The 23,060-nt window shown below is 39.5% G+C and overlaps 1 protein-coding gene across 2 annotated transcripts; it reads right to left on the bottom strand.

Annotated features, from left to right (window-relative positions):
* Positions 1 to 198: 198 nt before the first annotated feature.
* LOC139934440 (uncharacterized) lies at positions 199 to 17,407 on the bottom strand. Of its 2 annotated transcripts, XM_071928677.1 has the most exons (13): positions 17,297 to 17,407; positions 16,782 to 16,868; positions 15,593 to 15,804; positions 14,731 to 14,832; positions 13,936 to 13,971; positions 13,372 to 13,587; positions 13,003 to 13,189; positions 9,545 to 11,138; positions 8,077 to 8,284; positions 6,986 to 7,073; positions 5,728 to 5,864; positions 4,469 to 4,609; positions 199 to 3,696 (listed from the first exon to the last, which is right to left on the bottom strand). In XM_071928677.1, exons 2-13 carry the CDS (start codon positions 16,861 to 16,863, stop codon positions 3,625 to 3,627), a joined length of 3,075 nt encoding a protein of 1,024 aa, XP_071784778.1. In that variant the 5' UTR covers positions 16,864 to 16,868; positions 17,297 to 17,407; the 3' UTR covers positions 199 to 3,624. The 2 variants fall into 2 exon arrangements, with proteins under 2 accessions (XP_071784778.1, XP_071784779.1); XM_071928678.1 differs by lacking the exon at positions 13,936 to 13,971.
* Between the last annotated feature and the right edge of the window lie 5,653 nt (positions 17,408 to 23,060).

Here is a 23,060-nt window from a genome sequence, read left to right as displayed (position 1 = left end):
GAAAATCGTTTGTAACCGTTTGTTATTAAATGCATATGGGTAGAAAGATGTTGTAAAAGTAGAATACAATGATTCACACAAACATGCCTCGAAATTGCACGGTTTTCCTTTTACCTCGTTGACTAACACGATCGGCCATTCATGGGAGTCAAATTTTTATATATATGGCCGACCGTGTTAGTTCGCACAGAAAAAGGAAAACCACGCAATTTCGAGGCAAACTTGTGTGGATCATTGTATTCTACTTAAAAAACATCTCTCCAACCATATGCATTTAAAAAATAAACGGTTACAAACAATTTTTATAGACCAACTCGTCCGATCCAAGGCAACGTGTTCCTTTAAGGGGATAGACAGTTTCTTCTGTGGGTGGGCATTGGTATATTTGAATATTGTTTATACTTGTCTGTTTAATTCCTCAAATAACAAGAACATTTTGTCAATCAACACCACTCAAAGATTATGAATGGTTAATACTGTCATTGAAAATAATTGGTGTACATTAAAACTTGTTGTACAAACTAATCAAATTGAGTTGAAGACATTTTTGCCAATAAAATTAACTGGAAATAATGAACTAAAAAGAATACTAATATAAAACTGAAAAAACACTGTACAAAAGTTATTTCAAGTAAGACACTAATTTACAAAGATGGTCAATGAATTGATTATTGTATTTGTTTACAAATAAAACAAAAGGCACTGTAAGCTGCATAGCATTATTTCCAGAAAGTAGTGAAACTTGACGACAATATAAGTTTGCTTGGTTCTTATGCTAAACACAGGTTGGCAGAGCAATACTGAATCCCTTAAAGGCAGTGGGCACTATTGGTAATTACTCAAAATAATTATTAGCATACATGTAAAACCTTACTTGGTAAAGAGTAATGGGGAGAGGTTGATAGTGCAAAACATTGTGAGAAACGGCTCCCTCTGAAGTGACATAGTTTTGGAGAAAGAAGTAATTTTCCAAGAATTTGATTTCGAGACCTCAGATTTAGAACTTAAGGTCTTGAAATCTAAACGCACACAACTTCGTGTGACAAGGGTGTTTTTTCTTTCATTATTATCTCGCAAGTTCGACGACCGATCGCGCTCAAACTTTCACAGGTTTGTTATTTTATGCATATGTTGAGATACACCAAGTGAGAAGACTAGTCTTTGACAATTACCAATAGTGTCCACTGGCTTTAAAGGATTTGGGTCCTTTTTCAAAATGTCCACAGATTTACATTTAACTTAACATCTAAACTAAGGTTCTGAAGTTTTTGAAAAATGAGTAAAACAAGTCACAAATAATTTTTGTCTCAGTAAGACGAAAATTTCTTTAGCATGTAAAATCCCATTAACCAGTTACACCATAATCATAGCATAACACATTTTTACATGCTATAACTGAGACGAACATTATTTGTTTTACTCATTTCTCAAAAACTACAGCACCTTAGTAAGTTAATTTCGAGGGAAGCTTTCTACTATCACAATCTTCAAACTGTGTAAGTTTTATGTAAATCTGTGGACATTGTGTTTTTAAATCCTGAGGTCGTTGGTTCAAGTCCCTCTCCTGTCAGTTTTTCTTCGTTAAAACCCAAACTAATCCGGAGGTCGTATGTAGGTTCGAATCCCATTCTAGTCAATTCTTTGTTCAACCGCAAAAATCATTTCAAAATTTACCCAGTCAGTTTCCCTTGTGGTTTATATTGATATCTGAAACAAAAAGTCGCATCCCCTTAAGGTGATCCCCTGGCTGCCGCTTCCCAGTTTGTATCGTAATTTGGGTGTGATCCCTGGCTACACGGCAGTTAATGGTTGTATGGCTTCTGACTGGCACCCCGATCAAAGATATTGACAAAATAGGGACACCACCAACATAGGGCAGATAGCTCAGTTGGTTGAGCGCCGCCACGTTAATCCGGAGGTCGTAGGTTCGAATCCCACTCTAGTCAATTCTTTGTTTAACCCCCAAAATCATAACCCAAAATATTTAAAAACTGACCCAGTCAGTTTCCGTGGTATTTTATTATTCGATATTCAGCATTGAATACATTAGAATAAGGCAGTTTGCGTATGTCTACGAGAATACACTCTCAGCATGGTACCAAGGGTTGACTATATATAATACAGTCAGGCCTTGAATACGCTGTATATCAGACTGCGTGAGGGTTCTCTCAATAACATTTGTGTCACTTTTGGGGGTATATACGCGATCCGTCCTGCACAGTCTTAGTAGGCGTTCTGTCACTTTGGTAGCACCTTGGGTTTAATTTGCTTTAGAGGTGGATTATAACAGCTCCTTTAAAAGTCTTGTCTGTTTCAAGATCAGATTTCTTCTTTGACCTGGCTGGGGTTATGTCTGAAGTAGAGACTCATAGCAGAAAACTATTTATGGAGAAGCCATGTTTTAATCATTGTCTATAATGGATATGATGTCTGTGCTGGTAATGTGTTCCAGTCTTTAATATTGTTTGGGTCTGAATCAGTCAGGGATGAGATTTATCAGACTTTTATCCGAATTCAGACTTTTTAAGTCAGCCTGGTGAAGAAAATCAGCCGTTACTTTTCTATATATAACAACATCCTGCTCTTTGATCTACTTCTCTAGAAGGTGTTAAATTTGCATCGGGGATAAAGAATACTACCCGAGTAACATGCCTGTGATATTTTTTCACAGGACTCGGGAAAGTACTGAGTATACAGTGCTAACACACAACGGTGTATGGGTAAAAACCAAAAAATTAGTACTTCTCTAGTGCTGAGAACGCTAATTCTAAAATCTCAGTGGAATCTTTAACTCCAGGGGGTGACCATACAGGTGGAAAAGCCATAATTTCAACATCCATCAGCAGAATTTGGATCCTACTTGTGAGGTTTCAGACCTTTTTGAGAGCAATGACTCCCATCCCTGATGAATACACCCCAGAAGTGATACAAATAGTTTAGAGAGCGCCCTAACACGGTCAAAAATCTGGCGCATTTCGTTCTTCAAGGGGCTCGGCAATTTCCCTCTGGTAAGGGGCACTGCTAAAAGGGAACTTTAAAATTGTATTGTAACTCTGCAAAAGGCAACACATTAATTGCTGCGAGTGCCATGGGTTATCTTGAGGCCTGATACTGAATCCATCAGAATAACGCAGTTTGTGCAGGTTTTTGAGAATACTAAACACCCATACTAAACACCCACACTTAACCTTTGCTTCATCCTTCGGATGGGACGTAAAGCCATTGGTCCCATGTGTTGTGTAACGCATGTAAAAGAACCCAGTGCACTTTTCAAAAAGAGAAAGGGGTTCGCCCCGGTGTTCCTGGCTGTGGGCTGCTGTATGCGCTGTAGCACCTTGTAAACCCTTATAAGGTGCTAAAATCAGATCTCAAAATCCATCACTGCAATAACCTATCTTTCTGAAAGTTTGTATAATATACTCAGCGCCTTGTTTGGTAGACATGTGCGTTATAAAAGACTTCCATAATATTATTATTATTATTATAACTTGATGGAATAAGAATGCCATGCCCCCATTTCTCAGCGTAGGGTTCGACTATACACAGTACTGAAGCAACCACAGTCGGGGGCCAAAACAGGGATGGCATTTTTTTGGAGGAGTTTGGGGTAGTTGTTTTAGACCCTCATGTTGGTGTAAAATCTAACCGCTTGAATCGTTTCTTCTTGTTCTTGGTAAGGGCTTTGATATCTCTGGGCTGTAAGTAGAGAGAAACAAAACATTTAAAGGAACATTACAGAATTGGTTTTTGCTAACCAAACAGTTGCTGGCAGTGTAAGACAATTCGAATTATAATAATGCACTGCGCTTCTGCTCACGCACTGCAGACTTTGAGAAACGGGTTTGTGCGTTGCGTACGCAGTGAAACGCAGCGCGAGTACACTGGTTTTGGTATATTCAGCCAAATTTACCCCAACTAAACAAAAAAGTGCCCCATATTATGGCCCTACGTGTCTACCAAAGCTCAAAATGGTTTGTTATCAAGAGATAATTGAATTCATCACTGCAATATAAACCTATCTTTCTGAAAGTTTGTATATACTCGCGCCTTGAGTACCTTTTCTAGCAGTGTCATGGCCGCGCGGTTAAGATCACCGGATTCAAGCACTGGTGTTTGATCAGCAGGGTGTGGGTTCGGATCCCGGTCAAGACACTTGCTACGTAAAATTGGGGAGGTAGTGCTTTCTGCTCTACCAGCCAGGCTTCGAATAGATGATACCCAAGCCTACATTCGTATGGACTGTGAAAGGGATAACCCTGTTTCAGCCCTCGAGTAGGTGGCAACGGCCTCTGGAAAATATAATTGTAGCCCACACCTTGAAGTGGCCTTCAGGCCTTGTGTGTCAGGCGACTGGCATAAAAAAATATTGAAAAAAGGGACAAGCACTGTATAAAACTTTGATATTATATTATTATTATAATAATTATCTGAAAGGATGAAGAGAAGGCTTGACAATTCTTGAACTAACCTTCATTTTATAGAGTCGTACTGTGCACTCTCTCATTTGGATTCTCCCTTCGTTGACGTCTTTCTTGGGAGGAGGTGTGTGAAGGTACCTCTTGAGCGTTGGGATGCGTCGGAAAAATGGGATGTCTGAAGTTGGACGCAACTGTGGGTGAAATATCGAAAGATAGATTCAGATTTTCTTGATGATGAAGTTTGATCATTTTTGTGACATCCGGTTATTTAAGGCAGTGGACACTATTGGTAATTACTCAAATAATTTTTAGCATAAAACCTTACTTGGTAACGAGTTATGGGGAGCTGTTGATAGTATAAAACATTGTGAGAAATGGCTCCCTCTGAAGTTACATGGTTTTTGAGAAAGAAGTGATTTTCCACGAATTTGATTTAAAGACCTAAAATTTAGAATTAGAGGTCCAGAAATCGAGCATCGGATAGCACATAACTTCGTGTAACAAGGGTGTTTTTCTTTCAATATTATCTTGCAATTTCGACGACCAAATGAGCTAAAATTTTCACAGGTTTCTTTTGATATGCATTATGTTGAGATACACCAAGTGGGAAGACTGGTCTTTGACAATTACCAAAGGTGTCCAGTGTCTTTAAGAGTCTCTGCCTATAAGAATGTACCAAGTGGTGATTCATGGGTTCTCAGATCTTCTTCTAAAAAAAAAGAGTGATACATCATCATACATAACGAATAAATCCCAAATATTGGTTTGCTGAATCTTTCGCTTTGGGATTTATCAGTTATCAAAGTTTTGGCCCAAAAGCCCCCGTGAAACGAATAGTACATTTCTTTGTTCACACAAAAACGTGTGCCAAGCTCCTCCCAACAAAAGTAAAACATTTGCTTAAAACCTTCAGTTAACAAAAGTGGAAACAAAAAATTGGGATCTTATTGGGGTGTCATGAACCCTTTGACGAACAGCTTTTCAACGCCTCATAACTCAATGCACCTATAAGATACCATGAATTAACCAAGTTCACTTGAAAGAATGCAGCCCTACATGTAAAACAAATTTGGGTGCAAAGTGCGTAGGATCTTGTTGTCGCAGAGAGATAATAGAGGTCATAATAGAGCCAAGTGACCCCTTTGGCAGTCGATACTTCTTACTTATTTACTAGTGCCCTCTATACTGGTCAATATAATGAATAGCACTTCACACACACCTTTTCCATCTTTGCAAGTCAATATTATTATATAATGTCTAGGCACAGCCAATTGACCCCTCTGCCAGTCCATATGTCTTACTAAGTTACCTCAATACTTGGCAGACTACTGCTATCGGACCCAGAGCCAGTCCCATCGTCTGAGTCGGACACGAAAGACTCATCTGACGAAGAATCTTCATCCGACAATAGTTCTCCAGCGTCCTCGCACACTTCTGGACAATTCACTATCAAATAAAAAATAACAGAAATGTGAAACAAACAGATTTGCTACAACACAGTTTGATACAACATTTCTGGGTTGCATCATTCCAAAGGCATCCAGGGCCTAATTTCATAGCGCTACTAAGCAATCAAATTTGCTTAGCATGAAATTTCTCCCTTGATAAGAACAGGATTACCAACCAATTTTACACGTGATTTTTTAGGATTAAGCAAACAACAGCTGAATACCAGTAACAAGCAAAATGAAACAAGAGGAAATTTTGTTGGTAATCCCGTTTTTATCAAGGATGAAATTTCATGCTAAGCAAATTTTTGTGCTTAGCAGCTCTATAATATTGGGCCCAGGTCACTGAAGGTGCCTTCCATTATAATGGCAATCTGTGCAGCTTTAGATGAAATTTTGGGTTAAACAAAGACAAAAACCATAAACCTCCACTTTGTGATAAACTTAAGCATTGTACTTGAGCAATTTTTTGTTCTAATTCAATTATAGTTCACACTAACAAGGAAAAAAAATTGATCTTTGTTTATAAATCTGCTTCAACATATAATAATAATATCGAAGTCTTATATAGCGCACGTCTCTTCCAAACAAGGTACTCAAGGCTCTGAGTATATACAAACTAACATAAAGATGTTATTGCAGTGATGAACTCTGAGACCCAATTATGAAGCACCTTATAAGAGTTTACAAGGTGCTACGGCCCATACAGTAGCCACAGCCAGGAACACTGGGGCGAACCCCTTCTTTTTGCACTGAGTTCTTTTACATGCGTTACACAACACATGGAACCAACGGCTTCACGTCCCATCTGAAGGACAAAGCAATGATTAAGTGTCTTGCTCAAGGACACAAAAAGAAGTGTCATGGCTGGGGATTCGAACCCACACTCTACTGATCAGAAACACCAGAGTTTGAATCCGGTGCTCTTAATCGCTCGGCCATGACACTTCCAAGACACTTTTCATGAAACGAAAATATCATCTACTTTGCCAACAAAATGCAAAGATTAAGCAGTAAGACTGTCTGATCAGTGTTTTATCTCAATACTGGCTTTTCTCAAAATGTAATATTTTTTTTTAGTTTGGCTGTTTTGCCATGAAAGGGCTGAATGTTACTCACAGTATTTCTTGGCTTCACTGTCTTGACTTAATCTCCTCAGCTTGACTACAGGATGCTTCTCCCTTGCATCAATGGAACCCAACGCATCCTGACACACAAACACAATACAAATAAAACAATGTCCTTTTGTCCTTTGTCGTCTTATATTCAGTGTTAATAGGGAAGGGTACAAAAGCCAAAGCTTCACCCAATCCTAAGATTTGTCATTCTTATTTGTTTGTAATGTTGGCTACTACACAACTGTCACTGTTAAAATCATTGAACACAAACTCTGTATTTCATCATATAAGGGCATTACCAATATAAATGTTTTATTGAAATGAAATAACAATATTTATTAAATTGCTGTGACGGCACCTGCTGCTCAGTGTTTTAGCTAGAAAAATGTTGGTGGTGGGCTCCATATTCAATTCAATCCACCAAGGGCGATAGGTTTAACAAATTCAATCGTTTGCAGTACCCGCTGCTAAAACAAACGATTCGAACTGCCTCTAGCTACCGGGCAATCTCGGTGGTCTAGTTGGTATGACACTGCTCTAGAATTGCAAAGGTCGTGGGTTCGAATCCCACCTGAGTAAAACATCTGTGATTTTTTTTCATAGGACTCGGGAAAGTACTGAGTATACAGTGCTACATACATCGGTGTAAATGGGTAAAAACCAAAAATTAATAGGTTTAACAAAATTATTCATGTTTCGATCTGGGACCCCAGACCATCATTGCTAAAGTGCGATCGTGGGGGAAATATGTGCTGGGCGAATTTTGTTAGTTCTAGGTAGGCCCGCCCCGGCACCGCCCACCATGGCTACAACAGTGCAGCTGCGAACACATTAGATTCTAACTGCTTCTAGCCGCCGGGCTAGCTTGGTGGTCAAGTGGCAAGACATCTGCTCTCTATTAGCAATGCAAACAATGTGCGTTCGAATCCCACCCCAGTGATTTGCCTGTGGATTTTGTTCACAGAACTTGGGAAAGTGTATACAGTGCTTAATATACACCAGTGTACGGGTAAAAGCAAATTATAGTATTTAATATCCAAAAGCATGGCTATTTCGGCGTAATATTATCCAGATGACAAAAATCTACCGTACCATATTTTCGTTGTCATGTTCCTCAGTGGTCTGGCATTCTCCTGCGTGTTCCATCTGGGACACACGCTGGTCATCACTGCTATGGCTGCCTTTATTATCACCGTTGCTGCCCTGTGTATTGCCATGCTCAGATACTTGGTGCATTGCTGAGCCTCCATCACCCTGCTCACTCAGGGGTGTCTCTGGAACAACTTTAACGGAACTGCCACTGTGAAACAAACAAACAAATATCAAAACCACTTTGAAAAATTTGCATGAAAATGTTAAGCTGCTGTGTTCAAGATTGGTATGACACTGCTCTGGAATAGACCGATCCAATTAGCTCCGCCCCATTACGTACTGACCAATCACAACCCATTGTGCAACCAAAAGTCTGACAAATTAAGGTCCGACATGCGTGCGCGTCTACTTGGCGCGCGGGGCAGAACTCATATGTGCGCCGTTGGCGGAACCTACATGTAATGGATCGGTTTGTTGCAAAGGCTGTTGGTTTGAAGTGATTTTTTTTCACAGAACTTGGGAAAGTTCTGAGAATACAGAGCTAACACACATTGGTGTATGGGTAAAACCATAATGAATATAGGGTTAAAATCGTTCCAAAGCAACAAAATCAGATTTGTAGGATTTGAAACTTTACACGAAGGAAGTCAACCAGGTGGTAGCACCATGAGGAAGTCTCTTTTGAGTAGTGTTGGTTCTGAGAAGAACCGGTGGTTTGACAACTCAACGTTTCGATCAGTATGCTTTGGTCATCTTCAGGAAGATTCCTCTGAAGTTTGAGTTGTCAACCACGGGTTCATCTCAGAACCAAAGCTATTCAAAAGAAATTTACACATGGTACATGTACTACCGCAATAAAAAAATAACCAGAAACTAGGGTTTGGTGCCCGAGTTCCTACTTTGAGAAATATCAGCAAATTTCTTGTCTAAGCAATGGCAAGGTATGTGGTGTTGTGGCTTGGGTACCCTATTTTAGCTAAGCAAAAGTTTTTAAGGCTATGCAAGTTAAAGAATGAAATCTACCTGGCAAGTAAACACACACATGGCGTTATCGCAAAAAAAAAAAAAATATGGATACCTCACCATGCAATGCCTCAAATCCCATATAAAAAGGGATGTGGCAGGGCTCAAATTTTAAACTGGACGGCAGGCCTGAGGGCCAGTACTTTTAGCGTCGGGCCGCTAAAACCACAACTGGACAAGCCTGGTTGTCTTGTGTTTTTCATCTGACTAATAACAATCATACCTCATTGTGCAACATTTTTACAATGAATCTGATATTTTCCAATTGAGTATCAACAAGTGTAGCATGACAAATGAGATAGATCTTCTGTAAGTGCTTGTTGAACTCATTGATTCTGATCTTGTAAAATCAATTTTGGTCCAGTAAAAATGTTGAGCCACAAGCCCTACAGTCTGAGGGTTTTTCCTCCAAAATTCAAGCCTGTGGTATTTCCAATAAACTGACCTTAATGTGGGTTCCACGGAGATCAAGATGTCCGACCCGGTGACTGGATAAACATGGTAGTCAGGAACCACTGGATTGTGAATGACGCTCGTCAACTCCCTCATCTCTGCCTCCAGAGAGCTCATCGCTTCAGGCGTACTCCGTGGGTTGATAGGGTTGGATCTTCCCAGCGGTAACCCCGCAAGGATCGAGAGGCTACAGTCGGAATGATCGCTCGTGCTTTCCCGCCGCGACTCATGGCTACTAGTCTTGCTGACTTGCGAGTTGCTGGGGTCAGAGGTTAAAAAGTTAGGGCTAACGTGTACCACATCATCGCACTCGTTTCGCTTATAGTCTTTGAGAATCTGGCTCATTTCCTCAGTATCCGTGGATGTATTTTGCCGTTGCGGTTGACTAGGACACTGAGCTGTTAGTTTGATGGGAGTTCCCTTCCGAGGATGGTTTTTGCTGTAATAAATTCTGCTTCCGCTGACAGATCCCGTCGCAGGTAAAGATTTCGGCGTTGGTAAGATGTTGTTTGAGGGAGCAACAACTACCGTCATCGTTTCCCCTGGGGACTCACGGATGGCTGTGAATCCATCTTCAAAGGCTGTGGATCCATCTTCATTGGCTGCGGATCCATCTTCAATGGCTGTGGATCCATCTTCAATGGCTGTGGATCCATCTTCAATGGCTGTGGATCCATCTTCAATGGCTGCGGATCCATCTTCAATGGCTGCAGATCCATCTTCACTGGCTGTGAAACCATTCTCAACTGCTACGAATCCCTCACCAACACTAAGAGGTCCAAGTCCTCTGTCGATGGCCGAGAGTTTCTTGTCGGTGGACTTGATTCCCTCTCTAAGGGGTGCAACATCCTCACTCGTAGATGCTTGTGCAAGTTCCCTATTGGTAGCAGCCTCATAATATGGTTTTGGAGTGGACCCTCCGAATGATCCTGGCTTTGAATGATAAATCTCCAATGCCTGGCAGCCCAAGCAGGTCCTATGAACCCTCTGGTCATCAGCACAAGTTTCCCCATAGGCGCAACAAGGTTTTATTCCCCGACAAGATGAACTACCCGATTCATCAAGTCGACTGGACTTTGCAAGTGTCTTCCTCGCACCAGCCATCTCCCTCAATTTTTCTCTGAAGCAGGAGGCACCTTCGACTACGTCCGCACCATCAGGAAATTGGGGTGGGGAGACTCTATCGCTCATCCAGCCGTACTGAGCTTTGTGGGTCGACTTTGGTGGTGCAGGGGCTCGGTGGTTCGACCTTGGTGCTGCCGGAGCTTGGTGGGTCAATTTTGGTGCTGCAGGAGTTTGGTAGGTCTGCTTTGGTGCTGCAGAAACTTGGTGGGTTGACTTTGGTGCTGCAGGGGCTTGGTGGGTCCACTTTGGTGCTGCTGAAGGCAGGTTCTCCTGCATCATTTCTCCCATGACGCTATCATAGTTTGTCTTTTTGACTTTATCAACTGTTTGCCGAGATGTGAAAGAGTTCTGATTGGTAGATGTTTTTGTATCGCTGCTAGGAGGTCTTCCAAGGGTCCTGGCCGACACAGGACAGGCAAAAATATCTGGCGAACTGGTGTAATCCGATTCATGTCTCGTATCTACGGATCAAAATTAATTTAGCGTCAAGAGCCAAGTTCGCGCAAGGACTATCGTTAGACAGAGTTTGGGCAAACTAAGTGAAACTATGGTCATTGGATTTACGCAAGTCGACCATTCTGAACCAACCTACCGGGCATGGTCTCATCCCTGGCTACCAAAAGCCGGTTTCATAGCACAGTGCAGACTGGACCACAATTAAACTTGCCTCATTCCATACGCAATGATTTCTAATGGGTGTTGCAACGGGGTGTTAGAGAAAGAACCACTAGCGAGACCGGCGCGAAGCTTGAAAACATGAGTTATGGGCATCAAGCAAAGAACAATGCCAACGCACGGGGTCGCGGGGACGAAGGCACAGGGAGCCACGGGTTAGATTTAGGACGGGAAAAAGAAGGGGCACAAGGTGGGACAGCCTGGAGACGAGGGAACGGCAAAACAAATTACGGGCCGGGGATATTATACGGGCACAAGAAGGGAAAAAAAGGACTTATAAATGATATGGGAACATGAACATGAACAAAAAGCCGGGATATTAACAGGAGTGGGAAAGAACTACTAGTTGGACCTGCGCGAAACTGGAAAATACCAATGGGATCGACAACTTAATATTGACGGGCAAGTGTACGATTTCACAAATCACTTAGATTCGTCTCAACTTAGGATGGGTGCTGCATTTGCAGCATTTTATACGCAATGATTTCTAGCCCGTTGCAACTAGTGTATATAAAAATAGAATGTACACAGCAAAACTACCATTTAAAAAAAAGTTATTTCAAAAGCTGTCGCGCAATAAATCTTGAGCGAACTTTCCCTGTAGGAAGAATGGTCCACAACAAGTAGACACAATCTGAGAAGTGATCTGCGGTAACACTTCTCAGGTTCAAAATTTTGGGGCATAAAATCTGTTAAAGGAACATTACAGAATTGGTTTTTGCTAAAAAAACAGTTGCTGGCAGTGTAAGCACTTTATATACTCCACCATTACATAAACTGACAAACCTGTAGAAGTTTGAGATCGATCGGCCATCTAGGTCACGAGAGAATAGTGAAAAACCGATTACAAATTTTGCATTGCATCGATGCCAAAATAAAAATCAATAAACCGCTCACTGAGCGATAAACTCCAAACGCGAAATTAGATTGTTTATTTCTCATCAAATATGACATTTCAGACAGAAATATTTCAAGGGATGTTTCTACTATCATCATCATCATAAGACCATGTACGTTTTATGTAAATCTGTGATCTTCACGATTTTTGTGTCTTACCAATTCTGTAACGTTCCTTTAAGCTTTTATCATGACCACATTACTTTGAAGTGGAATGTTTTTCAATATGCTTTATACTATCAAATGCTGCTGCAGGCTTCTTACCATAGGTTTTTTTATTGCCGCTAATTTTAATAATAAGAGTAATAGTAATTGGCTCGTATATACAGAGCGCTTTTTATCATACAAAGGGCTCAGTGTTTTCCTTGCAAGGTATGTGGAGCTACTTTTTCTAATAGCACCATGTAATGGTTTTACAAGGTCCTGTGGCGCAATATGCTGCAGACCAAACCAGGCACACCGGGGCGAATCCCTCCTCTCAAGATGAGTGCACTGGGTTCTTTTACATGCATTACACAACAAACGGCACCAACGGCCTTACGTCCCATCCGGAGGATGAAGCATCATGGTTAAGTGTCTTGCCTAAAGACACGGGTTGGGATCCGAACCCAGACTCTGCTGATCAGAAAACAACAGAGCTTGAATTCGGTGCTCTTAACCGCTTGGCCACGACGCAACACAGATTGATTACCAAATTATACCTTCCTTTTAAACTTCAGTCATGTATTCTAAACACCTTTGTTTATTCCTTACTGATTGAGATCTCCATGTCTGAAATGTCCGTGGCCTCCTCCTCCCAGCATGTCTTCAAGATGGAGATTAGGGTGTCTTGAGATGGGGCACCTTTGAAGATTTTAGAGAGCAGATGGTCCATTCCGCTGGCAGACTGGGAGTCTTGAAAATCTTGTGCAATTTGTGATTGGGTGCCTTCCGATATAATCTGAAAACAAATAATAAATGAGATTAAATAATGAAACACTGCGCGCCTAATGGCTGCATGAAGCAGACGCATTTGCGCGTCTGCTTAGTGCACAACTGTATGGCGTTTACCAAACAATTGGGTCTGTACAGATGCGAGAACATGATTAGCATATTTCAAGGATCTAGGGTCCGTTACTTTACCTGTTCAATAACAGGCTCAGGAAGTTCACAGTTCAACCTGTCTATGAACATTCTGAGCAGACGTTGAGTTGAAACCATTAAGGCAGCTCCCAACTCACTGTCGTCTGCTAGGACGTTGTTCCGGTACGCCTCTCTCTCTGCTGGGCTGAGAATCAGTCTAGTAAGGCGTCGCCGGAACTGGAGCTGATACCCGTTGAGATCGGACTCCAGCTCACTCTGGGGAAAATTGAACAATTAAATTAAATTAAATTAAGTATTGATTTGTAATAGACCAATTTGTAACAGACCAATTTGTAATAGACCAATATGATCAACAGAGTGTTGGTTTGAGTCCCCATTGTGTCCTTAAGCAAGACATTTAATCATTATTGCTGTGCCATTTGGAAGGGACGTAAAACCGCAGGCCCCGTGTGTTGGGTAGTGGACATAAAAGAAGGGGTGTTCCTTGTGTCTTCGATCGGCAGCATATTGTGCCAGAGCATCGTGTAAACCATTAAATTGTACCAAGTAACATGAAAGGAATAGATCTCATCCTTCAAAACGTGTACATGTAGCTCGACATACCTCGCAGGAAATATTACCAAGCGCGCTGAAACACCCCTAGGGTTGTGATAAAGCACAATAAAAGAACCAATAATATTATTATTACTCATTCAGGGCTATAATGAATGGGAGATCAACAAAAATTGGCACATTGTTTTGTATAGTTCCACAGAAAAGTGGAAAAAGACGTACAAGGACTATTTGTTTTGCCATTTTGGCCATTCATTATCCAGCATTTATAACAAACAAATTTAATAACAACTTGACAATCTCAAGCTATTTCTAAGATTTACGCATTGCTCAATAAGGAACGCCATTTGAAAGATTCCTGCTTTTAAAAGACACTTGACACTATTGGTAATCGTCAAAGACCAGTCTTCTCACTTGGTGTATCTCAACATATGTATGCATAAAATAACAAACCAATGAAAATTTGAGCTCAAAATTGGTCGTCAAAGTTGCGAGATAACCATGAAAGAAAAAACACCCTTGTCACACAAAGTTGTTTGCTCTCAGATGCTTGATTTCAAGACCTCAAATTCTAAATCTGAGGTCTCAAAATCAAACTCATGGAAAATTACTTCTTTTTCAAAAACTACGTCACTTCAGAGGGAGCCGTTTCTCACAATGTTTTAAACTATCAACTTCTCCCCATTACTCATTACTAAGAAAGGTTTTGTGCTAATAATTATTTTGAGTAATTACCAATAGTGTCCACTGCCTTTAAAAAAGTAAAAATGCTAAAATCTCTCTCCTCAGAATTAAAATGAAGTTTTCGGATCGCAAAGATTATTCAACTGAGAAAGTTTCACTCACCACTCCGTTTGTTTTCAGTTTAGATTTGGGAAAATAGCGGTTCAGGCGTGTACAAGCATCAGTGTAGTCAAAAGACTTCTGTGACAACTTGTTTAACAAAATCTGCAACAGAGAGAGAGGGAGAGAAAGAGATTAATTTAATGAAGAGGAATCAAACTTTTAAGGAACATTACAGTCTTTGTTTTGTTTTTAAACAAAACCAGGTGATGGCAGTGTAAGCACTCCATGCAGTTCACCATATAGTATTTATACTGACAAACCTGTAATACTTTTGAGATCAATCAGCCATCTGGGTAGCTTCAAAAACTGATTACACATTTTGCACGACATTGATAATAAAAAAAAAGGAATAAAACGCCCACTGAGCGATGCACACTATTGGTAATTACTCAAAATAATTATTAGCATAAAACCTTTCTTGGTAACAAGTAATGGGGAGCTGTTGATAGTATAAAACATCTCCCTCTGAAGAAATATAGTTTTCGAGAAAGATGTAATTTTCCATGAATTTGATTTCGAGACCCCAGAGTTAGAACTTGAGGTCTCGAAATCAAGCATCTGAAAGCACACAACTTCGTTTGACAAGGGTGTTTTTCTTTCATTATTATCTTTCAACTTCGATGACCAATTGAGCTCAAATTTTCACAGGTTTGTTATTTTATGCATATGTTGAGATACAGCAAGTTGGAAGAGACGTCTTTGACAATTACCAATAGTGTTCAGTGTCTTTAAAACAGGAAATTATTTTTTATTTAATTATCATCAAATATGACATTTCAGACAGAAATATTTTGAATGAAAACAAAACCCCAAAAACAATTAGGGGTCAGTGTTATTTCAAGACCTGGACAATGTTCCTTACCTTTGTCTTGAGGCCAGTGATAAGTTTGATGTAATACTTGATGGGGACAAGATCCGGAGCGATTGAGTGCACCTTTCCAAGGAGCTGGAGAGAGGTCTCAAATTTGGCGACATCTTTTCGCCGGACGATGGAGTACACGGTGAACATGGCCACGCGTAGATGAGGAACCCCGATGTCATCGAAACAGGTGCAGCCTCGTTTGGCAGCAAAGGCTTCATCGAAGAAAATTACCAGGAATTAACAATGAAGTATAAATGCAATAGGGTGCTTTAGATTAGCTTCCCCGGGTCAACCCTGCGGTGCTCATTTGGGTAAGCCCCTGACAACAGCTAATCGAATGATCACTCGTACTCTCGTGGAGACGCCATGCACTTCGGGCCACCCTCCAGGGCATCCCTTCCACAAGCAGGGCACTTGGGGCTGACCCAGGGGCTGACCCTGGTAGGCCCCTGGAATGAATTCAAAGCTATTCCAAAGTACCGAGGGCAGTCCAGTGTTGACCCATGGAAACTAATCCAATGCACCCTTAGTTTATTTGCAATTAGACGGACTCTACTTGTTCTGGTATGAGACTGACTTTGTGCTTTTTTTGTTAAAACATAAAGTTTAATCTCTCCTGGAATGCCGTCAATTTTTTTATTATTTTTTATTTGACAGGATTTTAATGTTATCTAGCAGTTCACAGGGCACCGAGGCAATGCCAAGGGGCGTGGAAGTAAAGTATCCCACCTAGTTGCACTTTTAGTTTTAGCCTGCTGAATGAGGTGGGGGGACCTCAATCAGGAAATTATAAACTTTGATTGGCTGTCACGATACACAGGGCTCGGAAGCAATGATGATGGGCAAGGAACTTTGTGCAAAGCATCTGGGCCCAACTTCATGTCTCTGCTCTCCCGCCTCTGCTTACCGTAAGCAACGAATCAACGCTTATGGAAGCAGGGAAATCTGTGCCTCTGTCAAGCATATTTTACGGGTTAGCAGGGAATGTTGGCTTTTGCGCTTGAGTACTCCACTTTACTAGTCATTCTACGCTTAAAGAGCCGGCACAGAAATTTGGTGCTTGCACCTAAGCAGAGAACGGTGATCGTAAGTGGCACTTGTGCAGAATTCGCCAGTAAGCAAACCATGAAATTGGGCCCTGGTTTTAGCCAACTGAACGGGGTGGAGGGGGGGGGGGGGGCTATATTACCAGCAACTACATCATCCATGCAGTTTTTGCAAGCATAGTCCACAATCAGCTCCTCCACTATCTTCCGATCCTCCTCAGCCATTTTATCTACAAAATATAATTGAAAATGAAATGTTTATTCGATATTGAATTTTATTTCCTATCATTCAAACATTAATGAGATTGGCAAAATTGTTTACCCGAGGGCCTTGACTGGGCCTTACCATTTCATAGCTGGAGGGGCGATGTGTTGAAAGAAATAATTGAAAAGTTATAATTTTTGCATTTATTTTACTTTTTGGTTTTTGACCATAGGCCTAAATGTTGTTTGACCGAAAAGGTATTTATGAATGAATGGGATTCAAAGTGTGTTGAATCGGTTTTCAACCAGTGCAGTGGTTTAAACCCGCCGAGGCTTTGTTCTTGTTAATTTATCTCGACTTCGTCTTGGTAAAATTATCAAGAACCAGGGAAAATGTGTGGGGAAAATGAGGCAAAACGACAACACACTGAATTGTCAACCATAAATCACTTACATTATATTTTCGAAGAATCAAAGACCGTGAAAAACAGTTTCCATGGTGTGTGAAGATTTCCAATTTTTGACTTTTCGATTATTTTGTGGATGGTGATTTGGCGCCCTCTCTCATCCAATGGAGGAAGGAATTTATGGCGGCGCGGTCATCAACAACGTGTTTTGTGTGCACACCTTGCACATATCCCCCCCCCCCCCCGCGTCTAGTCTCTTCTCGTGCGCAAGTCAAGTTCTCTTATTTACCGCCCTCTATTTCTGAGAAGTTAGGAAACCTTGACAGGGTATATCACTTCAAGGTTAAAACAACAAAAACAATACCTCACGTAATACCTGGTATGTCAAACAACAGAGAAATCTGGATCAAACTAGCCCCATAAAAATTGGTCATCAACTCATCCGCATGTTCAGGGGGCAATTGTAGATCAAACCATATTATTCCTCCATCGATCAAATCAATGGAGGCATATAACCAAAGATACTCTTTGATATAACCATTGATCTCCATTATACTGACTGTCAGTATAATGGAGATCAATGGATATAACCAACACGCGTCGACGTATGAAGCTAAACCACGGATGGTTGTGATTAAAATACGCATGCGCAAGTTGTGATTAGTCTCTTGCAGTCGTAATGTTGTGTTTATTTTTGAGCCAAAAGTTCAACACCGTCATATTTTGTAACGTAACTGCTTTGGGTAAACTGTCTACTGACACCTTTTAATGGTTGGATCATGAATGGAGGTTTTCTTACCCTGTGTTCGCACTATTTCCCAAATAAACAGTGTGATTTGCATACTCATGAATATGCATTTAGGCAGAAGTTCAACCCAGTGTTTTGCATCTCAGTTTGTTAACACGGGAGGGTGCCAAAAAGCTCTAAAAGGTGCTCATAGATTCATAGCCGCAACCAATGCTTGTGCTAATTAATATTCAAAAGTTATTTTAAAAACTATTTTAAGTATCTGAACCTCTTGAAAACCAATCAAATATATTTTCGTACAACTAATAAAACATCTGATTTCTTTTCAATTTTTGGCAGGTCAGCTTTTCGGAATTTTTGCTAATTAGGCCACACCCCGGAAAAAAAACACAGACAAATAATGTGTTTTTTCCTAAACCGCTGCAAGTATGATCACTTTTTCACTTCCCAAGCCAAATAGGACTAACCTCAAAGCCTTATCACATCTCCTCAAAAGCTGAAGCACATAGCACCCAGGTTGTGATAAATTGTTATAGGCCCCTAGCGACACAAATTGCATGACCCCAAAACAAACAATATTATTAAACAGAATTTGAGGGCATGGAATGATAACCTTGTTTTGCGCATGACTTTTGGCCTATAGTGGCACCCTGACAACTAACGGGGCTTATTCGTCTCTCGTCACCTCTTGGCTATTGTAAAAATATATTCCATCAAAGATAATTGAGCTAAAACAGAACACGAACAAGCATAAACAATAATATAAATTCCCCCTTTTTAAAAACCTTTTTCTTTTCAGAAGAAAGCAACAATAATAAGCCCAAATACTGTGAACAGAAACCGAGACACAAAGTCATTTATTATTATTTGGTCCGTTCCGGCCACGCCCTTCTAATTGTGTTCTTTTTAGATCTAAATAATTTGTTTTAGTGTTCGGGCGCGAGCAATTTCAAAATATACCAATACTTTTTAGCACTGACAATTAATTACGTAGGGGCTTTGAAAAGACAGGAGAATACGGGAACATAAAGTTATAATAATTACCAGGAATATCACTACCGAGTAAGCATTAATCGTAATTTATTATTATTACGAACCGGTATATCTCATTTACGAAAAAAATGATAGAAAACAAGTCATGATAGTTGTATTAGGGGGGCTATAGTTCAAATGAAATGTAAATCATTATTGTGACTTTTACTTGAATATTTATAAGATGTAGGCTTTGGTAGTAATTATTGTTACGTTGAATTACAGTTTCTTTCTTTCCTGATAATTAAAAACCGTTTGTACAGTGTTTAACCTCTAGCAAAGTGTTGTCATGTCAAGCAATAACTCAATTGCGACTTTAAGCAGGGCTTCGGTGTAATAGATGAAAGGAAATAAATAGGGCTTACCTAATTTTAAAAATATAAATCAACTCAACTTTTAAATCACTACTCTGGATAATGTTTTAAAAGCATTTTCAACTCGATGCGCTTTTCAGTTAGAAGAATCGTCTTAGGTAAATGTATACAAATTAAAAATGACACGGCATGAATTAAACTTTACTTTACTGGCTAACTTAAATCCATAAATAAATTGAGTTTATATCAATATTGGTTTGAAAGTTTGTGACTAGTGGAAACTTTTGAAAAGTTGTCAGTGAAGCAATTTCATTGAAACCACGCAACTATTTACCGTGACATTGACATTCTTACCGACAGTAAGGAATGTATCGTGTATGTTGAATATCTTCAATCTATCTTAAGTTTCTGTTGTATTTGTTGGTATAATTCACTCTCCCAGGCAAATTGTAAGAAACTCCAGCGCATCCCCAAAAAGGCCAGCAGGATTATTGGAGCAGACACTATAAGAGCATGCAAGAAATCATGGAAGATTACATGACTCAGTTTAATCAGTTTTAACCATCAATTTTTTCAGAACCACTCAGGCAGGGTCCGACAACTATGTCTCAAGACCAACAGTTTTAAGAACTCGTTTTCTACCTAGCGCAATATTAACCTTTGTAACAATAGTTGGTCGAGATAACGTGGTGCATTTTTAAAGTTTGTTGATTATTGTGTATTTTATGATCTGTATTATCCCCCTTTCTATTACTTTAATTTTATAAATATATTCTTGTTGTCTATTGTTTTCATGCCTCTACTTGTATTAGATTCTCCTTATAGGCCCAACACAGGGAAAACAAATTTCATGCTGTTACCATGACAATAAATATTTTGAATCTTTGAATATCAAGTTGTCTTCAAATGCAGAAAAGCGTTAAAGTTACAGGCCTTTTACGGTTCGAATGGTTTTAGGCTTTCCTCTCTTGTTTGTCATAACAGAAGTTGCATTTTCCAATGAAAAAAGAACCACAATCTAATAATAAACACAAACATATACATGCGCATAAACGCAGCAACATGTTCTTCAATAATTTGGATCAAGATTTTTATCACAACCATGGATGAAGGAAAATACAATATTTCCTGCCTCCATGTTACATTTATGCGGAGTTCCTTTGCCCTTCCAAATATCAGTCAACTTAATGAGTGCTGTATAAAACAAACAAAAGTACACTGAACATGGAGATCCACATGGTTGACAATTTGCATCGAAAAATTTCATTAAAAACTTTGATGTAACAAACTGTCTCCCTTCCTCTACCGTTGACAATAACTTTTGCCTCAAAAACTTAACTCTAGAATGTGAATGAAATGAAGATTCACACACAGGAAGCTATTATTGCATTTGGTGCGTCTATTCGCACAATCTTTATTTCTTTAATGATAGGCAAATACCGTATTATTCCATTGTTGTTTATAAAAAACCATTGTTAATTTGCAGTTGGAATTACGTTGTACAAAAGGTTAAAATGATGCAAAGAAACAACCCCTCATCAAAGTTGTGGTTGTAGCCATTTTAACTATTATTTCTGTAATGTTGAAATTTGATTATAACGAGGATTATAAAACCATACTATATTGCTGACATATCTTTGATGACGAGTTGTTTTATTTGTTAAAAGAAGTTTTAAAAAAGTGAAAGTGGTACCAATCTCCCTATACGCATTTTTTTCCACCAAAGGTTATTTCAACAATTCAAAGTACATACATACATCATAAAAGTATGGAACTTTAATCTAAACATGAGAAGAAAATGTATGCATTTGTACAATTCGTTTTTACAACAATACATAGCAGTACAACATTGTCCATGTCCAACTTGTATAATCTAGAAGAAATTGCACATTATTAATTTTGGTTTTTACCCATACACCGATGCACATCTAGTACATCTATTAAATTGCACATTATTTTAATATATAAAGGTTCATGTAAATGATACTACAGAAACTGCTTTAAAAACAACCAAGCTTCTTTAACTGTTCCCTTTTTCCACAAATAGAAACGATAATACCACACAAAATTGTCTTGAGCCATTAATGAAAGCTGAACTTTGATGCGTTGGAAGGATGAAATCATCTGCTCTGCAACTTGGCCTTCTATCTTGAACACCCATCTGTTTGTATCCAATGGAACAGGCCAATGAAAGAATACTAAAAGGAAATACATACTTAGTTGAAATTAATCAAATCATGTAGAAATTATGAGATGAGTGGCTGTGGCAAATATTTGTTTTGTTTCAAGGCAGGGTAACACACAAGTACATGTCAGAAGACTACACATTCATTTCTCATGTGTTTATTTTGAATAAAGAGAAAAACAACTGTTAGAAAATTATTGTTGGTATGCCAAAGCTTTTCTTCGGCTTACATTGTCTGTAAACTTGCCTCAAAGTTTATAGTTGTAATTCTCTTTTTAAGCTATTTTATGATACAAACCTACTTTTTTATGAATGTATGTACATGTATTCAGGTTTTTAATTGAATTGTGTAGTTCCCATTGCATTGTGTATGGTTGTGTAGTTTCCCATTGACTTGTGTATGGTTGTGTAGTTTCCCATTGACTTGTGTATGCTTGTGTAGTTTCCCATTGACTTGTGTATGGTTGTGTAGTTTCCCATTGACTTGTGTATGGTTGTGTAGTTTCCCATTGACTTGTGTATGGTTGTGTAGTTTCCCATTGACTTGTGTATGGTTGTGTAGTTTCCCATTGACTTGTGTATGGTTGTGTAGTTTCCCATTGACTTGTGTATGGTTGTGTAGTTTCCCATTGACTTGTGTATGGTTGTGTAGTTTCTCATTGACTTGTGTATGGTTGTGTAGTTTCCCATTGACTTGTGTATGGCTGTGTAGTTTCCCATTGACTTGTGTATGGTTGTGTAGCTTCCCATTGACTGGTGTATGGTTGTGTAGTTTCCCATTGACTTGTGTATGGTTGTGTAGTTGCCCATTGACTTGTGTATGGTTGTGTAGTTTCCCATTGACATGTGTATGGTTGTGTAGTTTCCCATTGAGTTGCGTACGGTTGTGTATTTAATTTGAGTTGGACACTTACCATAATTTTATAATAAAAACATACCTCGATAATTTGCTGACTGAGTAAAACTAAACTGATGCCAATCCATTATCTTGGTGATGGTTTTAGCAATCGTCTCTCTCTGACATGTGTATGGTTGTGAAGTGTCCCATTGACTTGTGTATAGTTGTGGAGTTTCCCATTGACTTGTGTATGGTTGTGTAGTTTCCCATTGACTTGTGTATGGTTGTGTAGTTTCCCATTGACTTGTGTATGGTTGTGTAGTTTCCCATTGATTTGTGTATGGTTGTGTAGTTTCCCGTTGACTTGTGTATGGTTGTGTAGTTTCCCATTGACTTGTGTATGGTTGTGTAGTTTCCCATTGACTTGTGTATGGTTGTGTAGTTTCCCATTGACTTGTGTATGGTTGTGTAGTTTCCCATTGACTTGTGTATGGTTGTGTAGTTTCCCATTGACATGTGTATGGTTGTGTAGTTTCCCATTGAGTTGCGTACGGTTGTGTAGTTAATTTGAGTTGGACACTTACCATAATTTTATAATAAAAACATACCTCGATAATTTGCTGACTGAGTAAAACTAAACTGATGCCAATCCATTATCTTGGTGATGGTTTTAGCAATCGTCTCTCTCTGACAT

The sequence above is a fragment of the Asterias amurensis genome, chromosome 3, assembly GCF_032118995.1.
Source record: "Asterias amurensis chromosome 3, ASM3211899v1".
Taxonomy (NCBI): domain Eukaryota; kingdom Metazoa; phylum Echinodermata; class Asteroidea; order Forcipulatida; family Asteriidae; genus Asterias; species Asterias amurensis.
This window is presented reverse-complemented; position numbering and strand designations above follow the sequence as displayed.

Coding starts and splice junctions, on each gene's coding strand:
- LOC139934440 (XM_071928677.1), bottom strand. CDS start 16,863: ATGGCTGAGGAGGATCGGAAGATAGTGGAGGAGCTGATTGTGGACTAT. Junction 13,190..13,371: donor CTGAGCCTGTTATTGAACAG/GTAAAGTAACGG, acceptor ATTTGTTTTCAG/ATTATATCGGAAGGCACCCA. Junction 11,139..13,002: donor AGACATGGAGATCTCAATCA/GTAAGGAATAAA, acceptor TTTGATCCGTAG/ATACGAGACATGAATCGGAT.